At 47.8% G+C, this 27,508-nt stretch overlaps 1 protein-coding gene across 13 annotated transcripts in view; it reads right to left on the bottom strand.

The window, feature by feature from the left end:
• LOC144946434 (ankyrin repeat domain-containing protein 17-like) overlaps positions 1 to 26,962 on the bottom strand; it is a 102,099-nt gene extending 75,137 nt beyond the window's left edge. For 11 of the 13 annotated variants that reach the window (XM_078875287.1, XM_078875288.1, XM_078875296.1 and 8 more), the window contains exon 1: positions 26,648 to 26,962. In XM_078875287.1, the coding sequence (XP_078731413.1) occupies positions 26,648 to 26,818 (171 nt within the window). In that variant the 5' untranslated portion in view covers positions 26,819 to 26,962. Of the gene's footprint in view, positions 1 to 7,522; positions 7,596 to 8,647; positions 8,787 to 26,647 lie in introns of those variants that run through there. The other 2 variants (XM_078875299.1, XM_078875300.1) reach the window with 2 other exon arrangements.
• Between the last annotated feature and the right edge of the window lie 546 nt (positions 26,963 to 27,508).

Below are 27,508 nucleotides of genomic sequence, written 5' to 3'. Positions count from 1 at the left end.
TCTCAAGCACCATCCGATATCGCAACCGTCGCACGCACGGAACGGCAAGAGCAGAGCGAGAGGGACTCCGTGGTCTGCATAAACGTGCTGCGGGTTTGTGGTTCCCAACGTTTATGGACCCGCGGATCAGTACCACAACTCAATTATTATTTTTTTTGCAGGCCACCATGAATCAATTCCATGTTCAAAATTACAACTACTCTAACCAATGCCAGCAATTGGCAGATTCATTCAGCAGTCGGCTGCGTTGACGAGTCGTGAATACAATATAGATAATGAAAGTTCTACTTCCTACAGCCTTGAAGGTCCACCCAGCGAGCTCACGGAATATAGGTTAGGAACCACCGCTCTCCATGTGCGACTCGCAAGGGAACACGGATGCGAGTGACATCATCTACACCAATGAATGTCCCTATCCTGCCACATGTTTAGTGTGTTGGCCTTCACCCCCCCCCCACCCACACCTCCGATTAGCACAGTTAGCTAAGTACTGCGCGAAAAAAGTTAAACGTACATACGCCAACCCAGATCGAGCCATTAAACACTGCGGAAAACTGGCAGGAAACTGACGGCGATTATGCAGGCTTTGACGAGTCGACGCTCGCGTCCCCGACCTGTTCAAACCGCAGCCTCAAGCGGCGGCACCTCGCCGAGCGACGTGGCACTGCCAGGTGTCGAACAGCAGCATTGAAAAAAAAATGTTGAAGCTCCCTCTGCATTTCACGATTGGTATCATTATTAATGTATCAAAGAGGTTTCCCCTTCAAGTGTGGCGGCGGCGTTGGCAGTGAAGAGATTAACAGTTACCGCACTGGAATTGCAACCTGGAGGTCGCCGGTGCCATTCCATCTCCCGGCACGTCAGCCGAAATAATCGGGGCAAGTTTCTCCACCGCCTGTCCGCTCAGCAGTGTAAACAGGACTCACCAGTGTTGGTGAATTGGCACCCGACGTGTGGTGGGTAGAAGTGTGGGTGCACCCACCTCTTCCAACACAGCTAGTCAATGCAGAAGAGGAGATCAAATACCCTGTACGGCTCCCCCTAGCGGAAGCCCTTCTGCCACCGGTGGTGTGAGCGAGCAATTGCAGGGCTGCACCTTCGCCTTTGGCGCTCTACCCCACGGTAGCAAGATGTTAGCTACCTCGCCTGGTAATCAGGAAGTAGTGGGTTCGATCCCGATCATGATGCTTGCTGTATATATTTTTTGTATGTTCTCCCCGTGGTGGCGTAATTTTTCTCCGGGTCCTCCGGTTTTTCCCTCCACATTTAGAAACATGCACTTAAGAGTAATTGGCTGTTATAATTCTCCACCTGATAAGCCACTTCGTTGCACTATCATTTGTGACAGCCAGGTCGCTTCTGAAGAGCAGCTACATAGCTCAAGTGGGCCTTACCTGGTAAAATAAAAAAAAGTTTAGTTTAATGGTTTATAGCTTCATGTTAGGGCAAAGCAACCTGGCAGGACAGACTCTTGAGCAGCAGTACGAGTTCCAAAGGCTCGTCTTGATGTCTGCTCTTGCCAGGGTGGAGAGGACATGTTAGACACGAAGGTAAAAGGAAAGGAATTTGTTTTCCTGACTCGCCTTTTTTTCCTTAAATTCCATTCTCAGTTTCAGAGAAACTCCCCCACCACCCCCCAACGTTGAGCAGGCCCAAGTAATATAGTGTGTGTGTGTGCATGCACATTTGTAACGTCCTTTTCTCTTGCACAAAACAACGAGCGGGCATCTGCACGCTCTCGTCCACTGCTGCCCATTGTCCAATAATTGGCAGCATTAAGAACACGGTTGGTTGGCTGCTACGTACGGTGCGAAAGAGGTTCAACACACGGACATACAATTGCATACATAAAATCACGTGGCAGCAGCGTTTCACTTCGTTGCTGCGCAGAATGTAGTCGTTGTATCGAACTGGGACCCACTTTTAACGGAGAAGGTACTTGACTCAAATCAAGAAAGATTTTTTTTATTAATCTGTGGAACTTTTCCTGACATAGGCCTGCCATCAAAGGGCAGCCCCCCCCCCACCCTTTGCCGACAAACATCTGGCAGTTCACCAGCATTGTTTCAAGCAAAGTCTGACTCTGGCTGACGAGACACTGTATCAAAACCCATCCAGAGTTTTGACTGTGTTGAGAACCAACGCTGGTAAAAAATTATGCACCCTCAGAAGGCTGTGTCGCTGCCAGGATGAGTAAAGAAGATACTTATATATTTGTTCAGTGCGGAGGGACATGTATGTGGGGGAGGAGAATAGTGTGCTTATTTATTTTGTTAAATAGCCATTTTAAATCGACGCCAAAGAAAAATACACACCTGTTTTGATTTAGAAAATCAAGGCCTTAATCAAGCCTTTCTAATTCTTCACTACAGTGAGTCAAACCACATTAAGCCATATGAAGTCGGTTTTGGAAACAAAAGGAAGTCACGTGGAAAGACCTTTGCACTGCCAGTGTTTGCATTAAATTTAACTTCGACGCTGGGATACGCCTGGGATCCGTTAGGACGTCAGCATCTGGGGACTTAATTTGCAGCTTCGCAGCACTGGGTCTGTTTTCCGTTTTACACAATAATTACATCGTCGCATTCCACCCCGAACTACGGCACCACCTCTTGGAGCAGCGCTTTGCTTTACGGTAAAACAGCTCGCACTGTTAAGCCTAATGAGATTTATATAAGCAGAGATTCCTTTAATATGCTTACACTGAAGGAACATCGCGTTAACCATCACCCGAGGACAGTACATCGATGCCCGTACAGTTTTCCTTAACAAAAAAAGGCCAGTCCTTTCAGATGTACAGGACTCTGCATGATGTATATCTATAAAAAGGGAAATTTGTGAATGTGTCTGTTCGAAATGTTTAGCACACTTCCCAACATGCAACAAACTTCAAATGTGGCATGTGGGCAGCTTCCAGACTGTACACAATGCAAAAAGTATAAAAATAAACTTTCGTATTGGGGGGGGGGGGGGGGGGCGCAATAATGGATATATTTTGCATGGCAAGTGGGCGGTGACGTCACATCTGTGATGTCACCCGCATGCGGCAGCGTCACGCAGTGTGTCTGGTGACGTCACGCATCCCCCCCCACCCTCCGCGTAGGTTGTGTACTAATACAAGACAAGAATCCAAGTCTCGGGCGAAGCCGGGTAGTAAAGCTAGTATACAATAAAGCGCAAACAGCAGGAGGAAAACTATTCATGAATTTAAGAGAAACCCAATGTGAAATCAACGAGATTTGACACACGTGACGAGAGCTGCCTAGAAAGCGATCCGTTGTTACAATAAAAGTTAATTTACCATCACCGTAGGATTAATCCTTTTTTTACGGGTTACGTGTGCAGTCTTGAATGTGTCGTGCCATGGCGGACAAGGGCTGAGTCAGAAAGCCCTTAAATATCCAGAAGCAAGCCAAATATCGGCGTAAAGGTCGCACACCAAATGCGGGCCCTGTCCCCAGTTCTCACTGTAAGAAATCCTCAACGCAGCTCCTCCAGCCGTACGTACGGACGGCCGGCCGGACACACGCAATGTCAAAGGTGCCCAAGCACATAGAAATGACACGTATTTATAACGACGTAAACGAGCGTGATGACCAAATCACCCGGAATGTGTCCAGTCAGATCTCAGGAGCGAAGCAGGGATGAGGCTAAAAAAGCGCTTGCTTGGATGAGTGACCAGTGTACACGTCACATGCTGGGTGTCGTCACTGGCTGTGGTGTGCACAGCAGGGCAGTAAAATATACATTGTTGTACTGTACTCAAATACCCCCGTATGTATGCTCCCCCCACCTTCACCAACCGGGCATTAATCAGCATGGTGAAGCAAGTTCAAAATAAATTCCAAAACACGCAAGGTATGCGGTGGCCTTCATCCAGGATTGGATTGCGAAAAGGGCTGCACATGTACGAAAGGCCAGTGAGACTAGAAGTCTATTTTGCGAGGGAGACCTGTAAACATAAAAACGACGCAGAAAAATAGCACTTGAAAAATGTACTAAACAAACAAAACTCGATCATTATCGTCAGGCACGATCCATCCACTGCTGGATGAAGAGCTCCCAAAGCTGCCTCCACATCCAACGATTGCACAATGCAAGCATTCACCCAGTACCAGCACATGATTCGATGTCATCACTCCCATCTCCCCAGTGGCTTCCACTAACTTCCCTACTCTTGACCGGCGTCCCTTCTGGCCATGACGTGCCCTGTCACAACCCACCTACTTTTTTTCCTGACGAATGTGAAACGCGCAAAGGTATAATTCCGAATCGTTAAACGAGACGTGACGTAACATGAGTGAGACAAATTATATAATTAACACCAGTAAATGCATCACCAGAATTTTAAGCCAAACACGCCGGGCCAAGCGTCTTTGCAATTTCCATTTTTGCCACCAATTTTGACCAATTTCACAAATCCCGTATATTTACGTGGTTTAGACGAGCCACCTCTTTGGTGGGAAATGTGTACATTGTACCAGGAAAGCGATAAAGGACGGATCAGGTGCCTACGCGCTGGGTGTTTGCATCACATTGCCACCGATAACTGCTCACTCTTAAAGCGAGCCGGGCACCACCACCACCACACATCCGAAATCCAAGTCAACATTTTGTCTTACATTCAATCACACACCTGAAACCCAACTGGCTGTCTTATGCGTTGAATGCCCGTTGTGCAGTTATCATGCGTAGGCAAGGGCAGCTCTCACTCACGAACATGTCACGGCCTTGTCTCCCACATTCCTCTGGCATCACAACAACGTAACCGTCAAAACTATTCACGGTTCTCCCCCGCCTGGCGACGGGATGAAATGGCACAATTCAGGGTCACAATTCTAATCAATCGATTCCTTGTTTTTGATTGTAGTGAAAGAAGAGCCTTACCAGCAGTCGCAGGAGTTATGGGTCGAGGCCGTGACACGTGACATGACTCATTTGTGCCCAAGCGGTCGAGCGCTACGCACGAGGTCAATAAAGTCCCACTTTGCGGGGAAGTCGAGCGATTTTTCTGTGGGAGAGACCCCGACCAGAGGAGCGTGGAATTTCTACCACTGGCTACGCAGGGGGTTGTAAACCGGGGAGACCAGGACCAATGCCTGAACTTACAATTGAGCAAGAAATCGCGCTGGGTTTTGGACTTCTACACAGATAAAATAAACGCATGCGCATCGCCAGTGTGGCAATCGAAGAAACCGGTGCATCATTATGGGCCTCGCCATTTATATTACACGAGCAGCAGTCGTGCGTTAGCCCATACATGGTGATGAAACTAGAATCAATGCTGCAAAAACAAGTGTCAAAGGCATGCTTTGGAGTTCACCACATGCACACGTGGGCAGCTACATCGTGAGGATGACAAGGCAGCACAGTAAAACACATTGTACTGTAACTTCCAAGCCTTCAGATCCATGTTCCCTGGCCTTCACCAACCCACCCACACTGACCAGCAACAACGTACGCTCAAGTAACCCACACAGGTGTGGGGAGGCCCTCATCCAGCGGTGGATTGAGGGTGATATTGTTTGAAGCTGGAGCTTTCTGACCCACCCCCTACAGGACGTCTGTGAAAAAGATTCTAACGATTGCGACATAAATTAAACAATAATCTCAATTTCCTGGTTTGACAGAGCTGAACCCAACCAAGCATGGCTGTTGATATTTTGGGCACGGTAACACAATAGAAGGTATCTGATGTTCCGTTTGCCGCTGTTAATGTAGTCGCACACTTCCCAGTAATTGGACATTCAGTCTGGCACCACGCTGCTCAAGATTAAACTCCCACTCAAAAAAAATTTGCATTTCCGGCCACCCTTTAGCACTTCAAATACACCTTTGAATTTCTGATTTGGCTTGCGAAAGAGCAAGCACATTACAACAATGCACTTCCCCAATCACCATTTTACAGGCATTCCATCATGTGAATGACGCCAAGGGTTTAATGAGCATTGGAATATCCACTCAACGAGCGACGGTCACAGAGTGAGATTCAGCTCCGTCGTGCATAGTGACGCGATGCATTCTGACGGGTTCGAGCCGGTGACACACGGCCCAGCGGTAGCACGTTTGCCTCTTGCTGTAGCGGCTCGAACACAAAAGGCCGCCCTGGTTATTACTTGGGGTGGTGGTGTGCAAACCGTGAAAAAAATCACATCGACTGCTTCACGGTGAACGTTTCGTGGCATCCGAAATGAGTCGGCCATTGTGTCGGCGTCACGGTCCAAATTTGTACAAATTTGGAAATAACCTCAAATGACTCGATCGGGATCGGTACATCGCAACACCGCCCCCTAAGGGTGAAACGGCTGCAGACGTCTATGAAATAGCGCCGTCGTAATAGCCTTGCCATAAAAAAATGGCAACGATACTAAATGTACTCAATTATTCATTTTCATAAAGCGCAATTTAACTCCATCAAGCACGGCCATGGGCAGCGTTCCGAGGGTTAACAGATCCATTCACTTGGCCTCTGCGAAAGGTGAGCGCATGCCAAACAAAAGGTAAAACGTGCAAATGTCGTTGGAGATTGCACCGGCGCTGTCGAGCCGGTTAAACCAGCTACTGTATCAAAAGCATCAATGGGGGCTTAAAGGTTGCCTTATTAAGGAAGAAATACAAAGACACAAGACTTGTTTTTCACTCTCGTTTCTACTCAAAAAGAGCACAACTACGTTCCCAACTGCTCCATGAATCGTTGGGACGGCGCTCGGCGGCACTGGCAGTTTCTCAGCCAGTGGCGGTGGGAATTCCACGTTGCTATGGCAGGAACCGCCGTCTCCACGGGGCAACCATTGTTGACTTCCCACCGGAGACCACGGGGCTGACACGAACACACGGTTGGATGCGAAGAAACGACTTCGCCATCGGGGGCAGTTGCAGCGCTTCTACCAAACCACGTTGCGTCTCCCCCTGCTTCTCCCTCCCTCTCAATTAAATTGCGCCGATGGACACGTCCTGGGAAACGCAGCTTGCGGTTCAAACGACACAGCCACGGCCAACAAAACGAGTGACATAATTGTACCCACATGCACAAATTGCGTGTATTTATGACGCACGCGCGGCGTGTCCGTGCGGGGCACACTTCAAAGGTCGGCGAGCGCACCGACGGTGTTAGCCGCTCAAAACAGACAAAAGCATCGCCAAGTCCCTTTGGGTGATGCCGCATTCAGCGAACACAGACGCAGGGTCCGCTAACAGCCGGTGGTCAAAGGGGGGTTTTGTAGCTTTGGTGGCACATCGGTGAAAAAAAATGCAAGCATTTTGTGCGGAAAAGGCGAGTGAATAATTTCGTACCGCCCATCTGCTTTTTTTTTTACAGCTGGGCAAACCACCACGGCCACACTGCGCCTGGCGCTTACGCAGCCGACCGAGTACCTATGACTTGTACAGCAAAAGCACGCAAGGCCGCTCGCTCTTGCCTGCGCACGCCTGGCAACAGGCAGTGACGGGCCCACAGTCAGCCCTAGAACGGAACCTCTCTCACGGTCCAGCGCGCACACGCGCAGGGCACACACGCACTCACGTGCCAGCCAGGGAAGGGAGCGGAAAGTGGGCAAAGGAGCAGCAACATCCAAGGTGGCAGAGGGAGTAAAATGAAAGAAAAGCTGCATTCTACAGCATCCTCTCTCTCCCCTTCCCTTCTACAGCTGCTGCAGTGCCATATGATTCTGCCACTAAGGGCACTGCCCTTGTACACAGGGGATGACTCAACTCGAACACGCTTAACCAAGCCGAACACCCCCCCCCCCGACTCTACACGTCCCCTAAACTACCCTCTCGTAGCCCCCCCACCCACAACTCCTACCATCATTTATTTTCTCAACGCTCCACACACACACAGCAGCAACAGCAGCAGCATTCCCAACTACCCTCTCACCCCCACACAGCAACAGCATTCCCAACTACACTCTCCCCCCCAGAGCCAGTCACATGCAAATAATTAAAAAGCCTGCGGTGTCCATGTGTGTCCACCCCAGGAAGTTTATTTTGAGGACTATTTATCAGCCGCTATTGGCCAGCGGAATGAAGCCACGGTCAGTCGCCCATTCCCAGCTGTCAACTCAACCAGTCGCTGATTTGAGTCGTAGAGGACACCACGTTTCCGCATGGAACCGATTCCAGAGTACGCCAATGTCCAAGCAAGACCAGCGCCGCGCGTTTGCCCTTCAGCGGGCCCGTCTCGGCTGCCCAGAGAGAAGCCCGCGTGAATGAGAAGAATGCAACGCGCCCAGGCGGAGGCGTGGAGCAAAAGAATAACCACCACCACCCCCCTCCTCCTCCTCGCCGCTCCGCCCGCGTGCGCAGAGGGCCCAGTTCACGAGGCGAGACCGCACGGGCTCGCAGGGGGGGCACAGCTGGTCACCGACCGCCTCAACGTATATGGGGGGGGGGGGCAGCTTCGGTGGCAAAAAATTATTGCCCGACCGAGGGCCTTATCGCGGTGGGCAAATCGAGATAAACGCGGCACGGGGGCGGGGAGTGGGAGCAGTTCCACCAATGCCGTCCAAACCCAGCCGTTCTTTTTTTGGTGCCCTTCCCGTTCGCCTTCATAACCGCGCGACAAACGAGAGCTGTACAAAACGAGCCGGCAAACACGGACGCAAACGACGTGGGCCACCACGACCACCACCACCCGGTCACACCTTACCTCTAAGAGGTCCTCCAAAACGTACGCTTCCATTTCGGCTAATTCCACCATGGTGACAGCCAGTCTGCCATGTTTCCCCCCGTCCCTGCGTTTCGCTTGCGGGCGGCCAAGGCGAGCAACGTGACCGAGTCAGTCAGCAGGGCGCTACCATGTGGGGCACGTGGGCAGGGGTGTGCCATGCGGCCGGAAGTGAGCGAGAAACTCGAGCTGGACTGTTCCATTCTCGAGGGAGTCTATCCCTGGGCTTTGTTGGACCGTACCACGTCGGCGAGACAAAAGGGGGGGGGGGGGTGGAAAGCGAAGAAAAAATGAAAGCAAAACCCTTGTGATTATCCCGTGGTTTTGATCATCTCACGGCGGCTTCTTTTAGTCGTGAACGGAATTAGCCATTATGCTCGGGCTCCTAAAACCGAAAATGAACACCGCTACTCAACCAAAGAACATCGATATGCAGTATTTGCTACAAAACAACACGTGGAATGTTTCAAGTTACGGGACAAATGGCTCTATGCAATAGCACATTAGCCACCACCTCATGTAAAATGTATACGTATCTACAATTTAAATGGGCAACTCAAAGACGCTATATACACAAGGGATAAACAATGAGGACTTGCAGCACCGATTAAACCGGGACACAGTGCGTGACATGGACCTCCAGCCTTGCCGGACAAGGCAGTCGTCAAGCAGTGGACTGAAAATGGCTCACGTCTCACTCAAAATTGAAATCGCCAAAAAAACATTTACACTGGAGGCTAAAACTAAGCTACATATTAATAGATTACATTTACGTGAATAAACTGCGGCTAAACACGATAACAGCCATTTACCAACATCCAAATACGACACCTACACAGTCGTCTTATCACTCTGATATCGCTACAACCATGGTTATGCCACCCATGTTGAGAACTGTCTACACTGTGCTCAACAAACACTGCAGGTCACAGCAACTCGCTCAGTCAACCACCCACCACACTGCAGGTCACAACAACTCCCATCACCCACCCACTCAACACACTGCAGGTCACAACAACTCCCATCACCCACCCACTCAACACACTGCAGGTCACAACAACTCACCCACTCCCGTCACCCACTCACCACACTGTAGGTCACAACAACTCCCATCACCCACCCACTCAACACACTGCAGGTAACAACAACTCCCATCACCCACCCACTCAACACACTGCAGGTAACAACAACTCACCCACTCACCAGGTCACAACTCACCCACTCCCGTCACCCACTCACCACACTGTAGGTCACACCAACTCACCCACTCACTCACCACACTGCAGGTCACAACAACTCACCCACTCCCGTCACCCACTCACCACACTGCAGGTAACAACAACTCACCCACTCCCGTCACCCACTCACCACACTGCAGGTCACAACTCACCCACTCCCATCACCCACTCACCACACTGCAGGTCACAACTCACCCACTCACGTCACCCACTCACCACACTGTAGGTCACACCAACTCACCCACTCCCATCACCCACTCACCACACTGCAGGTCACAACTCACCCACTCCCATCACCCACTCACCACACTGCAGGTCACAACAACTCACCCACTCCCGTCACCCACTCACCACACTGCAGGTCACAACAACTCACCCACTCCCATCACCCACTCACCACACTGCAGGTCACAACAACTCACCCACTCCCATCACCCACTCACCACACTGTGGGTCACACCAACTCACCCACTCCCATCACCCACTCACCACACTGTGGATCACACCAACTCACCCACTCCCATCACCCACTCACCACACTGTGGGTCACACCAACTCACCCACTCCCATCACCCACTCACCACACTGCAGATCACAACTCACCCACTCCCATCACCCACTCACCACACTGCAGGTCACAACTCACCCACTCCCATCACCCACTCACCACACTGCAGATCACCACAACTCACCCACTCCCATCACCCACTCACCACACTGCAGGTCACAACAACTCACCCACTCCCGTGACCCACTCACCACACTGCAGGTCACCACAACTCACCCACTCCTATCAACCACTCACCACACTGCAGGTCACCACAACTCACCCACTCCCGTGACCCACTCACCACACTGCAGGTCACACCAACTCACCCACACCCATCACCCACTCACCACACTGCAGGTCACCACAACTCACCCACTCACGTCACCCACTCACCACACTGTGGGTCACACCAACTCACCCACTCCCATCACCCACTCACCACACTGCAGGTCACAACTCACCCACACCCATCACCCACTCACCACACTGCAGGTCACCACAACTCACCCACTCCCGTCACCCACTCACCACACTGCAGGTCACAACTCACCCACACCCATCACCCACTCACCACAATGCAGGTCACACCAACTCACCCACTCCCATCACCCACTCACCACACTGCAGATCACCACAACTCACCCACTCCATCACCCACTCACCACACTGCAGGTCACAACAACTCACCCACTCCATCACCCACTCATCACACTGCAGGTTATAACGCTTCTCTTTCTGCTTCTTCCCTAGCACTGCTCCACTCTGGAATTCCCTCCTCCCACCGTCTATTTTCCCAACCTCCTATAATAACCTTGCTCAAATCAAGACGAGCGTTAAACTCTTGATAGTGCTGGCTACTTGCCACGTTGGGCTTTTGGGCCTGTGCTCGGCAACTGTGGTAAACAATTTGAATGTCTTACGGCTCATACACAGTAGTTTATGCTGGGTGGACACTAACAGAAACAAAAGCATCTGTCCCATCGACTGACAGAGGAGACTCTTGCAGCACAATTTGCCTGACCAAACAGATGTGGCTCTAATCTGCTCGGTGCGGCCTGTGAAAGGGCTCAAGGACTGGCAACGTTCATCAAGAGTCAGCTACAGCCTCGGCGCGTTGCAGCCGCCCCCGACATTTCCCCACATTGGTTGTGCTTCCCCCATTAAGTGCATGCTCTCATAACCATGCGAGCCAGGGTCATGTGATGTGCACACTACTCCCTCCAGCGGATTTATGTAACCTTGACATCTACCGAATCGCCAGTGAGCCTACTTTAACGTGAAGGGCACCTAATTTATATTTTAAGGTGCCCATGAATAAATACTATGTCTTGACAAAGCTCCTCGATTTCCACACAGAGATAATTTTACCTAATTACACCTTTATGTTATCTGTATGGTTTTTCATATTACACAACATAAACCAAAGAAGTAAAACGGCTTGTTTTATGCCACCAAAACAAACAGAATATTTGATGAAAATTCTGGAACAGAACACTCTAATGCTGCGGACAAAAGTCAAAGTGAATTCAAGCTCAAATAAGCATCGAGGTAATGGTGCTCATCTCCTATTTACATCTCTGAACCAGTGGGGGAAATTTCCCCATTCCTATGGAGTGAGTGAGTCCATCCATAGCACAACCACGAAAGGGCACCCCACAGTCGGGAACTGAACCCAAGCTCAAGCGTAACCACCGCACCGCCCTGCCGTACAGTACAAACCGAAAGACTGCCAAAAAATATTCTAATACAAGGCCATACGAGCCGGCGGTCTCTTTTACAATACAACACGAAGTTCAGCATATTGTATTACACTCACAGAGTGGAGAGGATGAATCAAGGCATAGTAAGCCTGAACATAAACGCACCTGTGCACAAAAACACACACGTTTGTGAACGTTACCGTGGATCACATTTTCAGTGAAAACTTGCCAGTCTTCCTCACCACTAAACCGAGCAAAATCCCCAAGGTGACGTGTTTCAGCCATTTTTATTTCAGATCTGAATCTTCCCCAATGCGTGCTATCGCTCGATCCATATAGCGCGAGTGGGAACAGGCCGCGTTATTCCACCGAGCGGCTACAACAATGTGTTGTCTGAAAGAGACATTCTAAGTGCGAACATGTGTCAAAGGGTTCAACGTATCAACGCCGACAATACCAGCTTCGTTGTGGTTATCAGGTGAGGTGGAAAGGCTCAGAAATCCCATCTCATGGGTGAATGTTTCTGCTGATAAGGATTCCAAGAAGAGCGGTCAAACGCCACCAGGTGGAATTTCAGAGGACTCCTCTAATATTCGCTGTCAGCCCATTACTCGCTGCCTGCCCAGCATTACGCACCACCGGACCAGAGACCAATGGCAGAGCACAATTCACGCACAGATTCCTCCACCAATGCTAAGGACTCTGTACCAGACACTGCGTTCAACCACCACCACCACCACACTTGCAGGTCACAGCACTTCTCTTTCCGATGAGCTCACATTGCTCCACTTTTAAATTCCCTCTCATTGTTTCTCTTCTCAAGCTCTTACGATAACCTCGCTCAATTCAAGGACCGTGTTAACTGTCATCTTTTGCAACGTTTCTCGTGCTGAGAGTGCCGTTTTGTTGCTGGCCGCTGGGTATTGTGGGCCTTGGGCCTGTGCTCAGCTACCACGCTAAAAAAGATAAACTGTTGACTGTGGAGGCGAGCGCACAAACACGTCAATCCCAATGCCCGCCTGCTCCTTTGAGGAGCAGGCCACAGAAGTGGCTGGAACTTTTTTTCAATAGCTCATCAACCACATGTCTGTACATGTTAATTTGCACAAACCTCCGACCGAAATATTTACTAGGAGTAAGAAAACAAGTGGAGGCACATTTCTTATTTATCCTGCAATTTAAACATATTTTACCTGCTCGGTCGCATCTGTAAGCTTACAGGGCACACATACGGCTCTTCAGTTTTACTCCTGATCAAATCACCCTAAATCAACCCGATAGTCAGATCCTGAAAGCTAAGCAGAATTGAACGTGGTTCATGCTTGGATAGATGACTAGCATGCACACCTGATTGCCATAGGCATCTGGGGCCTGTGCTACAATGTGGGAAACAGGGCAGTGCAGCACAATCTACAGTTGTACCGTACTTATGTCTCATCATCTGTGCTCCACATCTTCACCAAACCGCACTGAACATTGTGGTGATGGTTAAACTATCTTCCAGAACCGCATAGGAATGGGGAGGTTCTCTCTCATCCAGCAGTAGAATGACAGGAGAGCGGTGTGTACACAGCTATTCAGAACATCTGTTCGTTTGTGGTTCACTGCCAAAAAATTTGGTTGAGAGTTATTTGCCTAAAATAAAGGTGTGCCGTTGACAATATTCAGAAAAACCCCAATACCTGAACTGAAAGGCTAACCACAATCTAAACCCTAACCCTAAACTCCAACACCAAACCCTAAAACCTGGGACACTTCTGAAAAATGAGATGTTCCATTTGAAAGGTATTTTTCAGAGCAAATGTTTTAATAAAAATATGAAACTATAAAGATAACAGGATGCAAGTGGCAGGGTGGCGCAGTGGTAACAGTCGCGCTGCACAGCAAAGACTTCCTTGGGTTCAATTCCCGACTCAGGCGCCTTCCTGTGTGTGTGTGTTCTCTCCCTGCTCTGCATGGGTTTCCTCCGGGTTCTCTGGTTTCTTCAATTGGCTAAAAAAATAGCAACAAAAATACATAACAATCGCACAGAATAACAGGCATTGGTACAAACACCCTCAATGCTGAAAAATTACCTGCAAATTACTCAATTGGGATTACACAGCAGCAACATCGCCCACTCCTGCAAAAACTTGGCCGAAACCTCCTGAGAAATAGGGTCTTTAGACCGGGATTTTCCCGAGTTAACAAGCAGGATCACAATCATAATAATACCTGTGTGGGTTACGCAAGTCAACAACACAACGCAGGCAACCCCCGCACGCTTTTGGTAACTTCTGCTGGTGTTCTTTCACAGTAACATCAGCAGGCCTGCCGCACACTCTCAAAAGCCTTTTCACTTGTTACCGAAACCTTTGGCTTTTGTGTTCCCCCTCCCTGGGCAAACGCCGCACGCCTTATGGTAATGAGGTCAGCTTGTCAGCTTCATGCACACACACGGCGATGCCTAACCAGGCCATGGCTAGAGACAACCGAGGGTTTCACGATTCAGCAGGGGGCCAACCCCCCCCACCTCCCAGGCCCATGCTTGTTCTGTGCGCTTGCGGACAAAAAAAACTCCACGCCCGTCGTGCCGTTGCAAACACCCTACATGTTTTATTTCAACCAGCCAAATTGCGATCGGCGAACGCATCCAACTCATGCACTCGGTGGAAAGCCGGGAGGGGTGTCCAAAAAAAACCACGCAACGCGCACAATGAAACGGCTCGTTACGGCGGCTTTACAACGGTTACTCTCGCCGCAAAGTGTTTCACTGGCAAAACAAGTTAATGGCAAACTTGAAAGTGAAATACGGTGAGAACATCTAAAATGAGAAACATGTGGCACGGTGCAAAGTGCATTTATTTTTCGATTTAAAGCTTTCGTGACTGCAGGGATTCATCTTCTTGGTTCTTTCGGTAAAGTCACGTAGAATGGAAATAATAATAATAAAATAATATTAATTTCGATTTAAAGCTTTCGTGACCGCAGGGATTCATCTTCTTGGTTCTTTCGGTAAAGTCACGTAGAAGGGAAATAATAAAAATAAAACATAAAATAATTCTCACAACGTTATGAGAATTATTTTATTATGTTTAATTTTTATTATTTTATTATTTCCCTTCTACGTGACTTTACTGAAAGAACCAAGAAGAAAAATAATATAACATATTATATTATTTAATTGGTTTATTTTTATTATTTTATTATTTCCCTTCTACGTGACTTTACCGAAAGAACCAAGAAGAAAAATAATATAACATATTATATTACTTTATGTTTAATTTTTATTATTTTATTATTTCCATTCTACGTGACTTTACCGAAAAAACCAAGAAGATGCATTTATTTTGTCTAACCCGACATTGCTGTGTATGAACGTGCATGTACAGCTCTCTTGGGAATCCACTGCTAGATGAGGGTCTTCCACATTGCTCTGCGGGTCACTAGGGTTCTTTGATCCGAGTAGCACATATCCAGGCTTAACCCTGCTTGAGCATCTGACGACATGGGGCTCAATCCAGATGATTTGATCATTGGCTGTGTACTGTAATAGAGTTCTGCAATCATAAGCCAATTCCCCAGCACTGTCTACATACAGCAACCACGGTAAATAAACATGACATCATCCCTATTGTGTTTGCTGGTCAAATTTCGATGTAAAGCTTTCGTGACTGCAGGGATTCATCTTCTTGGTTCTTTCGGTAAAGTCACGTAGAAGGGAAGTAATAAAATAATAAAAATAAAACATAATAAAATAAAATAATTCTCACGACGTTTCGGCTACAACACCTGAAGACGGCTGCTTGCGTTGTAGCCGAAACGTCGTGAGAATTATTTTATTTTGTTTTATTTTTATTATTTTATTACTTCCCTTCTACGTGACTTTACCGAAAGAACCAAGAAGATGGATTTGCTGGTCAAGTTGCGTTTCATCCATTGGCATCGATTCTTACACACTCACGATCCATGCTCCAGATTGTGCATCTCAGAATAAACGGCTCATGCTTCATGCTAATTATATTTAAATTGTACACTCATGTTCCTTGAGGATAACAGAAGACAATAAAATAATTATTAGACCTAATCATAACCCCGAAATTACGACAATTAATCTAATCGCAAAAACGGATGAAATCTTTAACGGAGTAGAGTAGTGGCGAATTAATTAGCATGCCGAGCTATGAACCTGTAAACCAGAGTTTGATTCCGGGCCATGGCTACCATCCATTGAGAGATGTCCAAACCAACGTCCCATACTCTTTGGTTTTTTCGGTAAAGTCGCATAGGTGAAAAATTATTGTTTTTTTATATAACAATTATTTAAAAATATTTTTTATATTTTATTCTCACCTACGTGACTTTACCCAAAGAACCAAAGCGTATGGATCCTTGCAGTCACAAAAACTTGAAATCTAGAATCAACGTCCCACACTTCGTCACGAACCGGTACTAACCAGCGTGTGCACCCAGGCCTAGATCAGACATCACTCGCAATTGACGTGAGCTGTCGTTGGGAATCAACTCAGGTCAGCTGGCTCAGAGCATCGTATGCCAAACACCGAGCCACCGCTCCACTGAAACGTATGTAGAACTTCTTTCGCACCCTACGTAGCCAAAAGTGCTAACACTGATGGTCTATACCTACGGCTCTAGCCAGTAGCCCCAGGCTCGTTTGAAATCCTTGCATCAGGCAGCACACGATTGGCAATGGGATTACAGACGAGACTCCAGGATGCTGCCGTGGTGTAAGGGTGAGCAACACTGGAATTGAAATCCAGGAGGTTGCTGGTTCGATTCCATCTCCTGGGCACGGCGGTTGAAACAATGGGACAGGTTTGCTCAAATCTCCCCTCCTCCCCCACCACAGCCTCTGTACAGCCAGCAGTGTAAATGGGTTCACCACATCGACAGGTCGCGTATGGTGGGGTAAAATATGGGTAGGCCCAGCCTCTGCCAGCAGTGGCATAAGCATTTTTTGACAATTCTGCTCGTTAACCCAAACAAGCCTCACCGAGTCTCATGACTCTTTTTCTGGATGGTCCTGCCAAGTTTTTTGCAGTCAGGGGCGATGATTGCTGCGAATAACCCCAATTGAATAATTTCAGGGGTAAATGATAAAAAAATTGGGAAAATTTGGACCTTAACTCCAGCACACAATCATCCACTCTTGCCAATCACATGACGGGATATCTTTTAACGTTCACTAGGAAGAAGACAGGGCGTATTTTTAAGGCTCGCGGCATTAGCCAGGGCGGCCACTGGATTCCAACCATGAACATCAGCAACAAGCGGGGAACGCGCTACCGCTGGCTCACGTTACTGCCTAATAAAGGGGCTGCACCTTTACCTTTCAGAGGCTCAAACTGCCCCTTGCGGACCGAATAAAACGCTATGAAGCCGCACGTTGCAAATGCTGATTTCAGCAGAAAAAATTCGAATGTCACACTTTTGATGCCAGTCATGCGCCAAGGTAATCGGCACGAGTGGGAAGATACTAGGGGATGGAGAGAAATCCCTGTCAACGCACACCTTTGATCTAATATCAAGAGAGAAGTCCCGGCAATTAAGGAAGTGGGCTAACAGAAGGGCGATGGCATTCCGTTCACAGGGGAATTATCTTTAAAAACCTGGCAAGGTGTTCTGTGCAGCTGAATTTTTTTTTTTAGCAAAAATCCTAGCGCATTGACTGCTCTTAGGCGGTGTCAACGTGGCCTTACCACCGACGGCAAATACATTTTGTCCGAATGCAATCCAAGCTGAGATTATCCGCCCCATCGGATGGCAGAAACCGTACAAGCCACTGCAATCAGCGGCATTCTGCCTAGAAAGGTCAAAAGTGAGAGCTTCATGACACGTGTTTGTCGCATGGTGGACAGCCATTCAAGCGCTGTCCAGTGTGAGCCCTGCCTTGCTTCCGAGATCTGATGGGATGTATGGATGCATGCATGAAGAACTTCGTTCGCACCGTACGTAGCCAACCGTGGTAATTGTAGGTGATACTTTGATGCAACATTTCGAATTTTTTTAGACCATTGTGGATTTTTTCCTTCACATTTTCGTGAGACTTCCCGATGTGCAGATGCCTCCGTGTCGACGACCGTGCCACTCACGATGCCGCGTGACTCCACTCACGATGGGTGCGCACACAAAGCGGTGCCACATCAGTGGCACTCCCGGTTTTTGTATAGAACCAAAAACAAAATCGGGATCATCTGAAATTTGGTATCTCGGCCTGAATTTGGGATTTTCCCAGTTAATGCAATAACCCTGGAACGCATCGTGTTGCATTGAGCTCGTGTGGAGATATTCATTTGGCTGAGTGGCAGTGGTTAGGTGCCATCCACTCACAAGCGGAAAGGTGGCAAAGCTTTAATTCTCGCGAGGGGTCGACTCGGCTCTTCACCGCAATGGAGACAGTAACACTTTGCGGAAGGCGATCAGAAGTCTTCCTATAAATTAACGCGGATCTGCCATGGGAACGTGGAATTTCCACCAACGTTGTAAACAAGAGAAACGTGACTCCCTCATCATTTGAGGAGTAAAACTCACTTTTACAATTTTGCTGTGGACGGCATAAACGTTGGGGGGGGGAGAGGGGGTTTGTCTGCCGTGGCATTCAAGTATTTCCTCGAAGCACTTCAAGAAAATGTGTCAACTGTCTTCCATTAGACTTACAAGTTACAACATCAGCATGCAAAACTATTTCGTGAAGGGAAGTGCCTCAGTTATGAATTGAACTGGGCCGAAACTAAAGATGAGATTTCACTATCTCTGGGGAGTATCCAGAATACTACGGTGCGGTTATAAAACAAAACACACACGCACTGACATTCACCGACACGCACATAACCAGACCACAGTGGGCTTCCACCTCACCCTGGAGATGTCAACAGCAACAAAATGTTGCCTTATTTTTTTAAAGGAGGGCACAACTTAAAATTAAATCTCTTATCATATAGCTAAAAGCTTCATATTATTATGCACCTATGCTGGGAGTCTCAGAGTTTTCCGACAACTTTAATCAGAAAAAGCCTTTAAAGTCAAAGTAAGGCTCGTCATTAAAAGTGCCGGAGTGATGTCACCGAGATGACGCTGTAATGAAACACTAATTATGGTGCTGGACAGCCCACGACACAGAGCCTAGATTGGTGTCTACAAGATAACGGGCATGTGGCCGTGTCCGACAACAACGGGAACAACTCAAGGCAGCGCGACAAAGGAATGCCAAAATGTTGTCTCAGGGCAGACACCGTCTGCGAGACGCGTGCTCGCACCGGCCGCCGCTTAGCAGTGCGCGACGAGCGTGTGCCAACGGTAAGCCTCCGTGCCTCCAGATTTAGCCGCACAACTATTCTTAGGAGGCCCCGAGACTCTGCTCACTCTCCCGTGCGGTGTCCCTCACAGAGGGCATTCAATAGAGCGCGCTGGGCGCACGCATCGGCCGCTGTAGAATCACCGTGCAAGTCGTATCCGAGAATCACCGCAGAGAAAACCACTGCCGACAATTATTGCGGAGAATCGCGATTAGGAGGACGTGAGCTCTGGGCCACTTTATTTGCCATCTACTCGAATGCTAGTGCGATCGCTGGTGAACAGTAGGTGATGTAACGATGCTTCGATCCTGGTCACTACTGCAAATGACAATATCCTGGTCTCAAGTTCTGTTACACAAAATAAACTTTATTTATACATTAATATTGAGTGTAAATCGTCTGTGGCCAAACAACACCAGAATGCACGCAATCTTTTCAGGTCGCGGAAGCCAAACAGGGTTTGAGCCTGGGGAGTGTTTGGATTGACGTTCAACACCGTGCAAAGTGCAGGCCGTATACGCTGCCACGGGGGGCCATGCCATCGGCAGAGGGCAGTGCAGCGGCAAAAAGCACGCTCAAATGTCTCCATTCCCCCACCTCCACCAAACCACACTGGCCAGCAAGGTGAAGAACGGTCAAATAACCCACAAGTGGTGACAGTGTCACCGAAACAACGCTGCTAAGGAAGGCCAAGGAAAACAATGTTGATCTGTTTCCTGTCTCGCGATGGCTCAAGAAGCCAAGCACAGTGAAATGTTGTGATCAGAAGGGATGGAGGAAAACTTGATCCATGGACATGAAATTGGGCAGAGAAGCTGAATGTAAGAAAACATAATAAGGTTAGGGTATGTGCATCAAATGGCTTCTGTAAGATTAGTAACTTTCCTACTCATGTGGGATTAGTAAAAAATAAAGCAATCTTTAAACAGTTGCTGACTACAGACCCATAGGCCTAAAACGTTAAGCAGCCAGCAAGAAACAGCAATCTCACCGTTAGAATAAATGTGAACACGTTACTTGAATTGAGGAAAAGTTAAGAGGTTGGGAAAAGAGACGATGGGAGAGAATTCCAAAGCCAGACAGTGCAAGGGGAGAATCAGAAAGAGAACCATTGTAATCTGCAGTGTGGTGGGCGAGTGAGTGATTGAGTGGGAGAGTATGTGGGTGGTTGAGTGGGTAGATGGGTGAGTGGGTGGATGAGTGAGTGGGTAGATGAGTGTCTGTGTGTGTTGTTGTGACCTGCAGTGTGGTGGTTGAACATAGTGTGGATGAGATGAAGCAGTCAGTGTCTGGTAGACTGAGTCAACAAGGGACGAATAAGCAAGTGACGATCACAGGGAAAGAACCCATGGCTGTAGCGATACAGAAGCGACTGCCCACCAGTGAGCGAGTGACAGTAGTGAAGAATTGAGTTCTGAATCAATCCACATGAATCACGTGACCACTGCAGCCACCACATTCATGACATGTTAATAAAGGAATTGATTCTTGAGATGAATCGTGGCAATTGAAATTGCCGACGGTGATGTTGAAGGCAGTAGTCACGTGAGATTTGTTTGTTCCGCACGTGCACGTTGATCCTCAAACACTCCCTGTTCATTTGCGTTCTCTTACATAAACATAACCTGAGAGATGCACAAAACTTGATGCACACTTTAAAAAAACGGCAACTCATATTAAAAAGCTTCCAGCGTTTCATCTTCTTGGTTCTTTCGGTAAAGTCACGTAGAATGGAAATAATAAAAATAAAACATAATAAAATAATTCTCACGACAGAGTCAGACTCTGTCTTCTCGACAGACCTGTTCTCCACCTGAGGACGGCTGCTTGCGTTGTGGCCGAAACGTCGTGAGAATTATTTAATGATGTTTTATATTTATTATTTTATTATTTCCATTCTACGTGACTTTACCGAAAGAACCAAGAAGATGAATCCCTGCAGTCACGAAAGCTTTAAATCGAAATCTTCCAGCGTTTGTTTACTGCGGTCTCCTGCTCCCAGCAATATGCAGGGGACTGATCACCCCATTGAAAATTGACAAAAAATGTAGACTTTTGCTATCTCTACTTATCGATAACCAGCAAATGCATACCAACATTATCGCAGGAGATCTACACGTCAAAAAGGATGGTCATCTACTCCACTACGAAACACTAAATAATGGACGTGCTTACATTTGTATTCGCATGTTTGTCACTACTGCCAACTTCTGAAACTGGTTTTGCACCCTCGTTTATGGACCCCTATCTTTTTTTCCATTTCACGCATGCGTCGCTCAGATTCGCACACGCACCGTTTACCTATGACCAAGTCACACAGTCCGCCCGACCCTATTCGATTAGGGAAGCAAACCCTAATCGCTACGTTGTCCCCACCTGAAGAAGGAAGCTTGTGTTGCACCCGAAACGTCGCGATTTAATTTAGTTGTTTTCATTTATTTTATTTTTTACCTACGTGACTTTACCGAAAAAACCAAAGAGTAAGGAAACCAGAGTTGAGCCTGGGTATTGTTTTAATGGGCAACCACAAATTTACAAACAGGTTGTTATAGGGCTGGCGGGCAGCAAAGGGCAGTGCAGGAATAAATACACTGTTGTTGTTCTACACTTCTATGCTTTCACACCTATGCGCACTGCGTTCACCAACCCACACATACCAGAATGTTAAAGCATGGTCCAATACCCCTCACGATCCACACACCATACACAGAGGTAGTCCCTTTATGCAGCAGTGAATTAACATAAGGGCAGTAACATGCTCACATGTACAGTTTGGGTTTTGTATTTTACATAACCATACCATGAGAATGTGTAATTAACACCACTTGGTTCGGCCGGGCCATCAGTGGAGATGAGCACTGCCTTATGTTCAGGTGCACAGGGTGAAAACACTTCACTTGTTGGGAGCCGCGGTGGCAAGATGTTCAGGAGCTCGTGGGTTCGATCCCGACTTTGACGCCTGCTGTACATTTAGAATTTGCATGTTCTCCCCGTGGTCACGTGGAATTTTACCCGGGTCCTCCGGTTTTTCCTTCACATTGATAATCAACATACGCTTAAGAGTATTTTGGCTGCTACAAATGTCCACGTGACAAGCTAATTCTTTGAGCTATCATTTGTGGCCAGGTCGCTTCTAAAGAATAACTTTCTAGCTCAGTGGGTCTTACCTGGTGAAATAAATAGTTTCTAAATCGTTTTAATAAGGAGATGCTTGTGTGCCATTAACTCTATTCACAAGTGAAAAAGGAACACGAGGTATTTCGCTTGGTTCAGTATTGGGTCATGCAGAATAAGCCCCGCTTACAGTCATGCGCGTGCTTGACTGTGAACTTTCAGTGCAGGAAGAGGAATGAAACTTTCTTCACGATAAGTCACCGAAAACAGCAGGGACTCGTGGCCATTTAGATGTGTAAAAGAGACTACAAATTAGTAAGGGGAAAAACACACTGTAAGATGTCAATATGCAAAGTACAGTTTATTCACGCAGAGCATCTTACACGCAGTTTCACTCGTCACATTTTTTTTCAAGGTTATGTAAATAAACTGTACGTGCTGCTGTTTCGTTTGCAGCCTTACGCGCTGCTCTTTTGACCGCGTAACTTTATCATGACCAAACAGAATAAAAAGTGAAAGCTAACTTAAAAGAAAAGAAAAATTTCGCACAAAATCTTCAACGAACAGCCAAAAAGTGACCACGTGGGCTTAGGGGTCATGGCACTAAGCTGCCAACAATGTCATCTCAGGCTCGAATTTGAGTAACCAGCTGAGATTAAGCCGTGTATTCAAGTGTAGCAAGGTGATAATATCGGATGTCACCACTGACTAGACAAAAAACGTGGCATTGCAATTGGATTTGATTAATTTGGATTAATCCAACTCCAGGATGTAACGTTGAAGTTTCTGAAATGTGAAAATATTTGCAAGTCATTACAAAGTAAGCACCTAATGCAGATAGAGAAACGAAGAAGACGGAGAGAAGGCCTACTGAAGTATTTACAAACGCAATGCCGAGGAGGCGTCATCTTCCATTACCTGAAACTGTGTGGTGCAGTTTTAGCTATATAGCTCTGGATGGAAATCTCCACACCATGACACGATTTCAAGAGCACATTTATAATTGGAGGGGGGGGGGGGAAATAAAGTATCGGCTTCATAGTCACATAAGTGCAGCCATCATTAACCAATGTAAATGTGAAGTAGTGCAATGCACGTATTTAATGTGGCAGTGCCGGTCATTTAACACACACACTACTAGGCAATCAGTGCTGCGGATTACTGAAAATGTTGTCAGATAAGTGCTATGGAATATAGACAGCAAAACACTTGAGGGTCTGCAAAGCAGCAATGACAGTGGGTTTTTTTTAATGTGAATAGGCAGAAATGCCTCAAATGATACGTTTAGACTCGCATGTGGCAAGTAATGTCTGATTGAAAGAGATGGGAATACGATTAGGGATGTCTTTACCATACCTTTAAAAGGCATGAAAGTTGTAGAAGTAACACTGATCAGGGGAGTACCTGGAAAAATGTTGGGTCAATGATTTCCATGAGAAGAGCAATAGTTGGGCAGTGATTAGGAGAGGAAAGGGCGTATGTTTAGATCTGCTGCAGCAGGGATGGTCTATCATGCTTCTCTTAACATGCACAAATAAGATTGGAATAATTGATCCGAGGCAGGAAAGACATCCTGAGAAAGTGTGAGTATGAATACTCGCGAGATGGAACACACCCAGAGGTAAACCACGCACAACAATTACTTTCAACAAACCCAATGGACCTTACAAGTACTTTGCACTCATGTAGACCAGCCACCTCTTTCAGCATGTCAAGTGTTATGGTTGGAACTGGGAGGATTTCAAACTTATTTTGCAAATGGGCTCATTACTGTTTAACACTTTCTGTGATATCCATAATCAAGTTTTTTTTGGGCTAGATTGCATAAATATACATCCTTGAATTGTAAATGTTGTGGGTTTACTCTCAAACACACCGGTGTGCTGAACTAGTAACGAAATGGCATGTTTTGTTTACGTGACAAACCTTACTAATTGTCTGTATCGGGTGGTGGCGGGTTTAACGACAAAATTTATATTTAAGCAATCTAACCCAAAACACCCCTATTATGGGCTCATTACTGTGGATTACTTGTATGGCAACATGCGTGGCTTTGCAGTTCATCCCGCTTGATATCCAGTTTTTTTATATATACAAAGGCAGCTTACATCTGGCAAGCAATTGCTTCCTTTAATTGGTTACACCCTTTGAGAGACAGCAACCTTGTAATCAATCTTGATTTGAAGCTTTCGTGACTACAAGAATCCATTACTCTTTGGTTCTTTCGGTAAAGTCACGTAGGTAGAAAAAATAATAGATCACGACATTTCGATCGCAACAACAAGCGACCGTCTTCAGGTGAAAACGGACACCTCAGGTGAAAACGGACACCTGAAGACGGTCGCTTGCTGTTGCGATCGAAACGTCGTGATCTATTATTTTTTCTACCGACGTGACTTAACATTTCCCACTCAATAATTTAGACAGTGGGCAATTCTTATTAATTTCTCCCCCCGAAAGTCTACTCAATTGGCTCTAGGTCCAGTAAGTGCTCTTGGGCTATAAAGGACGCGGAGAATTGTTCGTCCACTTTAAGATATTCTGCGTTCATGGCTGGGCTAAAATAACCACAGACCAAGCAGCTCGAGTGCATCTCCACTCACCTGCATCGCCGCACCATGTTGCTCTCACCTGTGCCGTCTGGCTTACGACTGGAACGCCACCCTCAATCATGGCACAGCTGACGCAACTGCACTCACACGCACGGCTATCTACACGTCAGACTATTCACATGCTATGCATGTGTAAAAAAAATCCATTTAGAGGTAAAACTACATCACCATTATGTGACCATTTCCGTTTCATGTTAGAAACACCTTTAACCCAGATGTAAATTGGCACCGACTGTGTGTAAGTCTATTTGGTGCACTAATGATTTTATCCTAAAAAGAGACAACATTTAATCACGCGTCATAATGAGTATTGTAAGTAAATCATGTTTTAGATTATGAAATGTAACGGGGAATTGTATTTTTAAAACTTTCCATACAACATTCACTTGAAATCCTAGTTATGACTCTTCAAAGTTGTCCTGCACCAGGAATTAAACCAGTATAGTTAACACTGCTAATTTAGACAGACACATGGGCCCTTAACAGCTCGTTTGGACGCAGATTTATACATGAATGGCAAGACCATCTGGTAAGTACTTTGGCCTAGCAGTCTAAATCGGAATTCCTAAGCCTCATCTTCGTTACCTTCAGTTGTCGCCAACTTTGTACAACACGATAGGTGCTCACAAATCCTTAAAGCACTTACGGGTAAACCGCAATAAAGTGGGAGGGGGGCTATACATGAGCACGGCGTGAAAAAACAAGAATGTCTGCGTACACACCGTACTGTATTTACATTGTAAAAAAAGATGGTGCGTTGCTTGCTCACCGTGCGGATGTTGTGAGATTACAACCAGCGCACGGGTGGCAAAGAGCGTGTTTACGCGCACACACATCGTGAACGTGTCCAAAAACACCGCAACTTCGCGGGGTGACGAGCCAGCCGGGGTTCAATGTACAGCACGGTCGAGTTCTCACGCAATCGAGTTGAAGAGGTCACCAAAGGATTGGAAGCGCGTGGCGCAGTGGCTTTGGGTCGCACAATACACACCTCGAGCGAATTAGAGACATCATCCGAACCGCCTCAAACGAACCCAAGTGGAAACACCCAGCCGCTTAAGGTTCATTTTGTTCTGTGGCCACGGCGTTGCCCTCGCGCGCGAATTAACCCGAATGCTATACTCAGCACTCGCATTAATTACAGGCTTAAACCCCGTGCCATTACCAAGTTTCACGTTTACACGCTTCGCTCCCAGATAATTCCACAGCTGGAACCTGCCCGGGCGCGCAACTACACCAACACAATGGGGGCTTATCGGGTGGCGCGACGTCGCCCAGCAGCCCCCCCTCCCGCCCCACCCCCCGGGGGAGTGTCCCGTTTGGCGGGCGCAACGACTAGGAAAAACGTAAGGCTTCACATTCCTGTGTAGGCCTCAAACACTTTTTTTTTCAAAGCGGCACAGCCGCGCTCACGCTCGCGACTACCGTCAACCATCACGAATGTAACGCGAGCAGAAGCAGCAGCATCGGCACCTCTGAGGCGTCGTCGTCGTCGCTGGGACCGGAGAGGCCAGCGATGAGGTCTTCGCGGATGGCGGCGACCAGGGTGTGCGTCTTCTCGATCAGACCCACGGTGGCCGCCGCCGTCACAGACACGGCGGCAGTCACCGAGTCGATGTCGTCCTCGCCGAAAGCTTCGGCCATGTCGCGACTGCGCGTGCTGTTTGGCTTTTGTTTGTTGTTCCCCGGTCGGGCCTAAGCAGAGCCGGGGCCGCGCGGCGCGCGCACACGAGGCCGCGAAGGGGGAAAAAAAGTTGCGTGACCTCTGACCTCCTCCTTCTCCACTGAGCCCCGCCCCTCGAGCCCAGCCCCTTAACCCCCCCCTCGCCCCCCCCTTACGTAACACGCGGCCCCACGCCCACCTCGCACGTGGTCACCCCGCCCCCTTTCCCCCCCCCCCCGCGTTTCCGTGACGTCACTTCGCATGATACGCTAACACCCTTGGGCGTCCTCTCCTTCAGTGACGTCATCACGTACAATAAATATCCCCCTCTAAACGCATTCCCTCCCACCCCCTTGGGTTTGGCAACGTCATCACGCACTATACGCCCGTCGTGTAACTCAGCACGAATTGTTAGTGACGTCATCACGCACGATACGCCCGTCGTGTAACCCAGCACCGAATTGTTTAGTGACGTCATCACGCACGATACGCCCCTCGTGTAACTCAGCACCGAATTGTTGGTGACGTCATCACGCAAGATACGCCCCTCGTGTAACTCGGCACCGAATTGTTGGTGACGTCATCACGCACGATACGCCCCTCACATCTCGTTTAAGTGACGTTTCACGCACAATGCGCGTACCGCCTTTACGCGCGCGCGTTTCATGACG

Source organism: Lampetra fluviatilis, chromosome 41 (genome assembly GCF_964198595.1).
Source record: "Lampetra fluviatilis chromosome 41, kcLamFluv1.1, whole genome shotgun sequence".
Lineage (NCBI taxonomy): Eukaryota > Metazoa > Chordata > Hyperoartia > Petromyzontiformes > Petromyzontidae > Lampetra > Lampetra fluviatilis.
The sequence above is the reverse complement of the archived record's forward strand: the minus strand, read 5'-3'. Positions and strand labels throughout refer to the sequence as shown.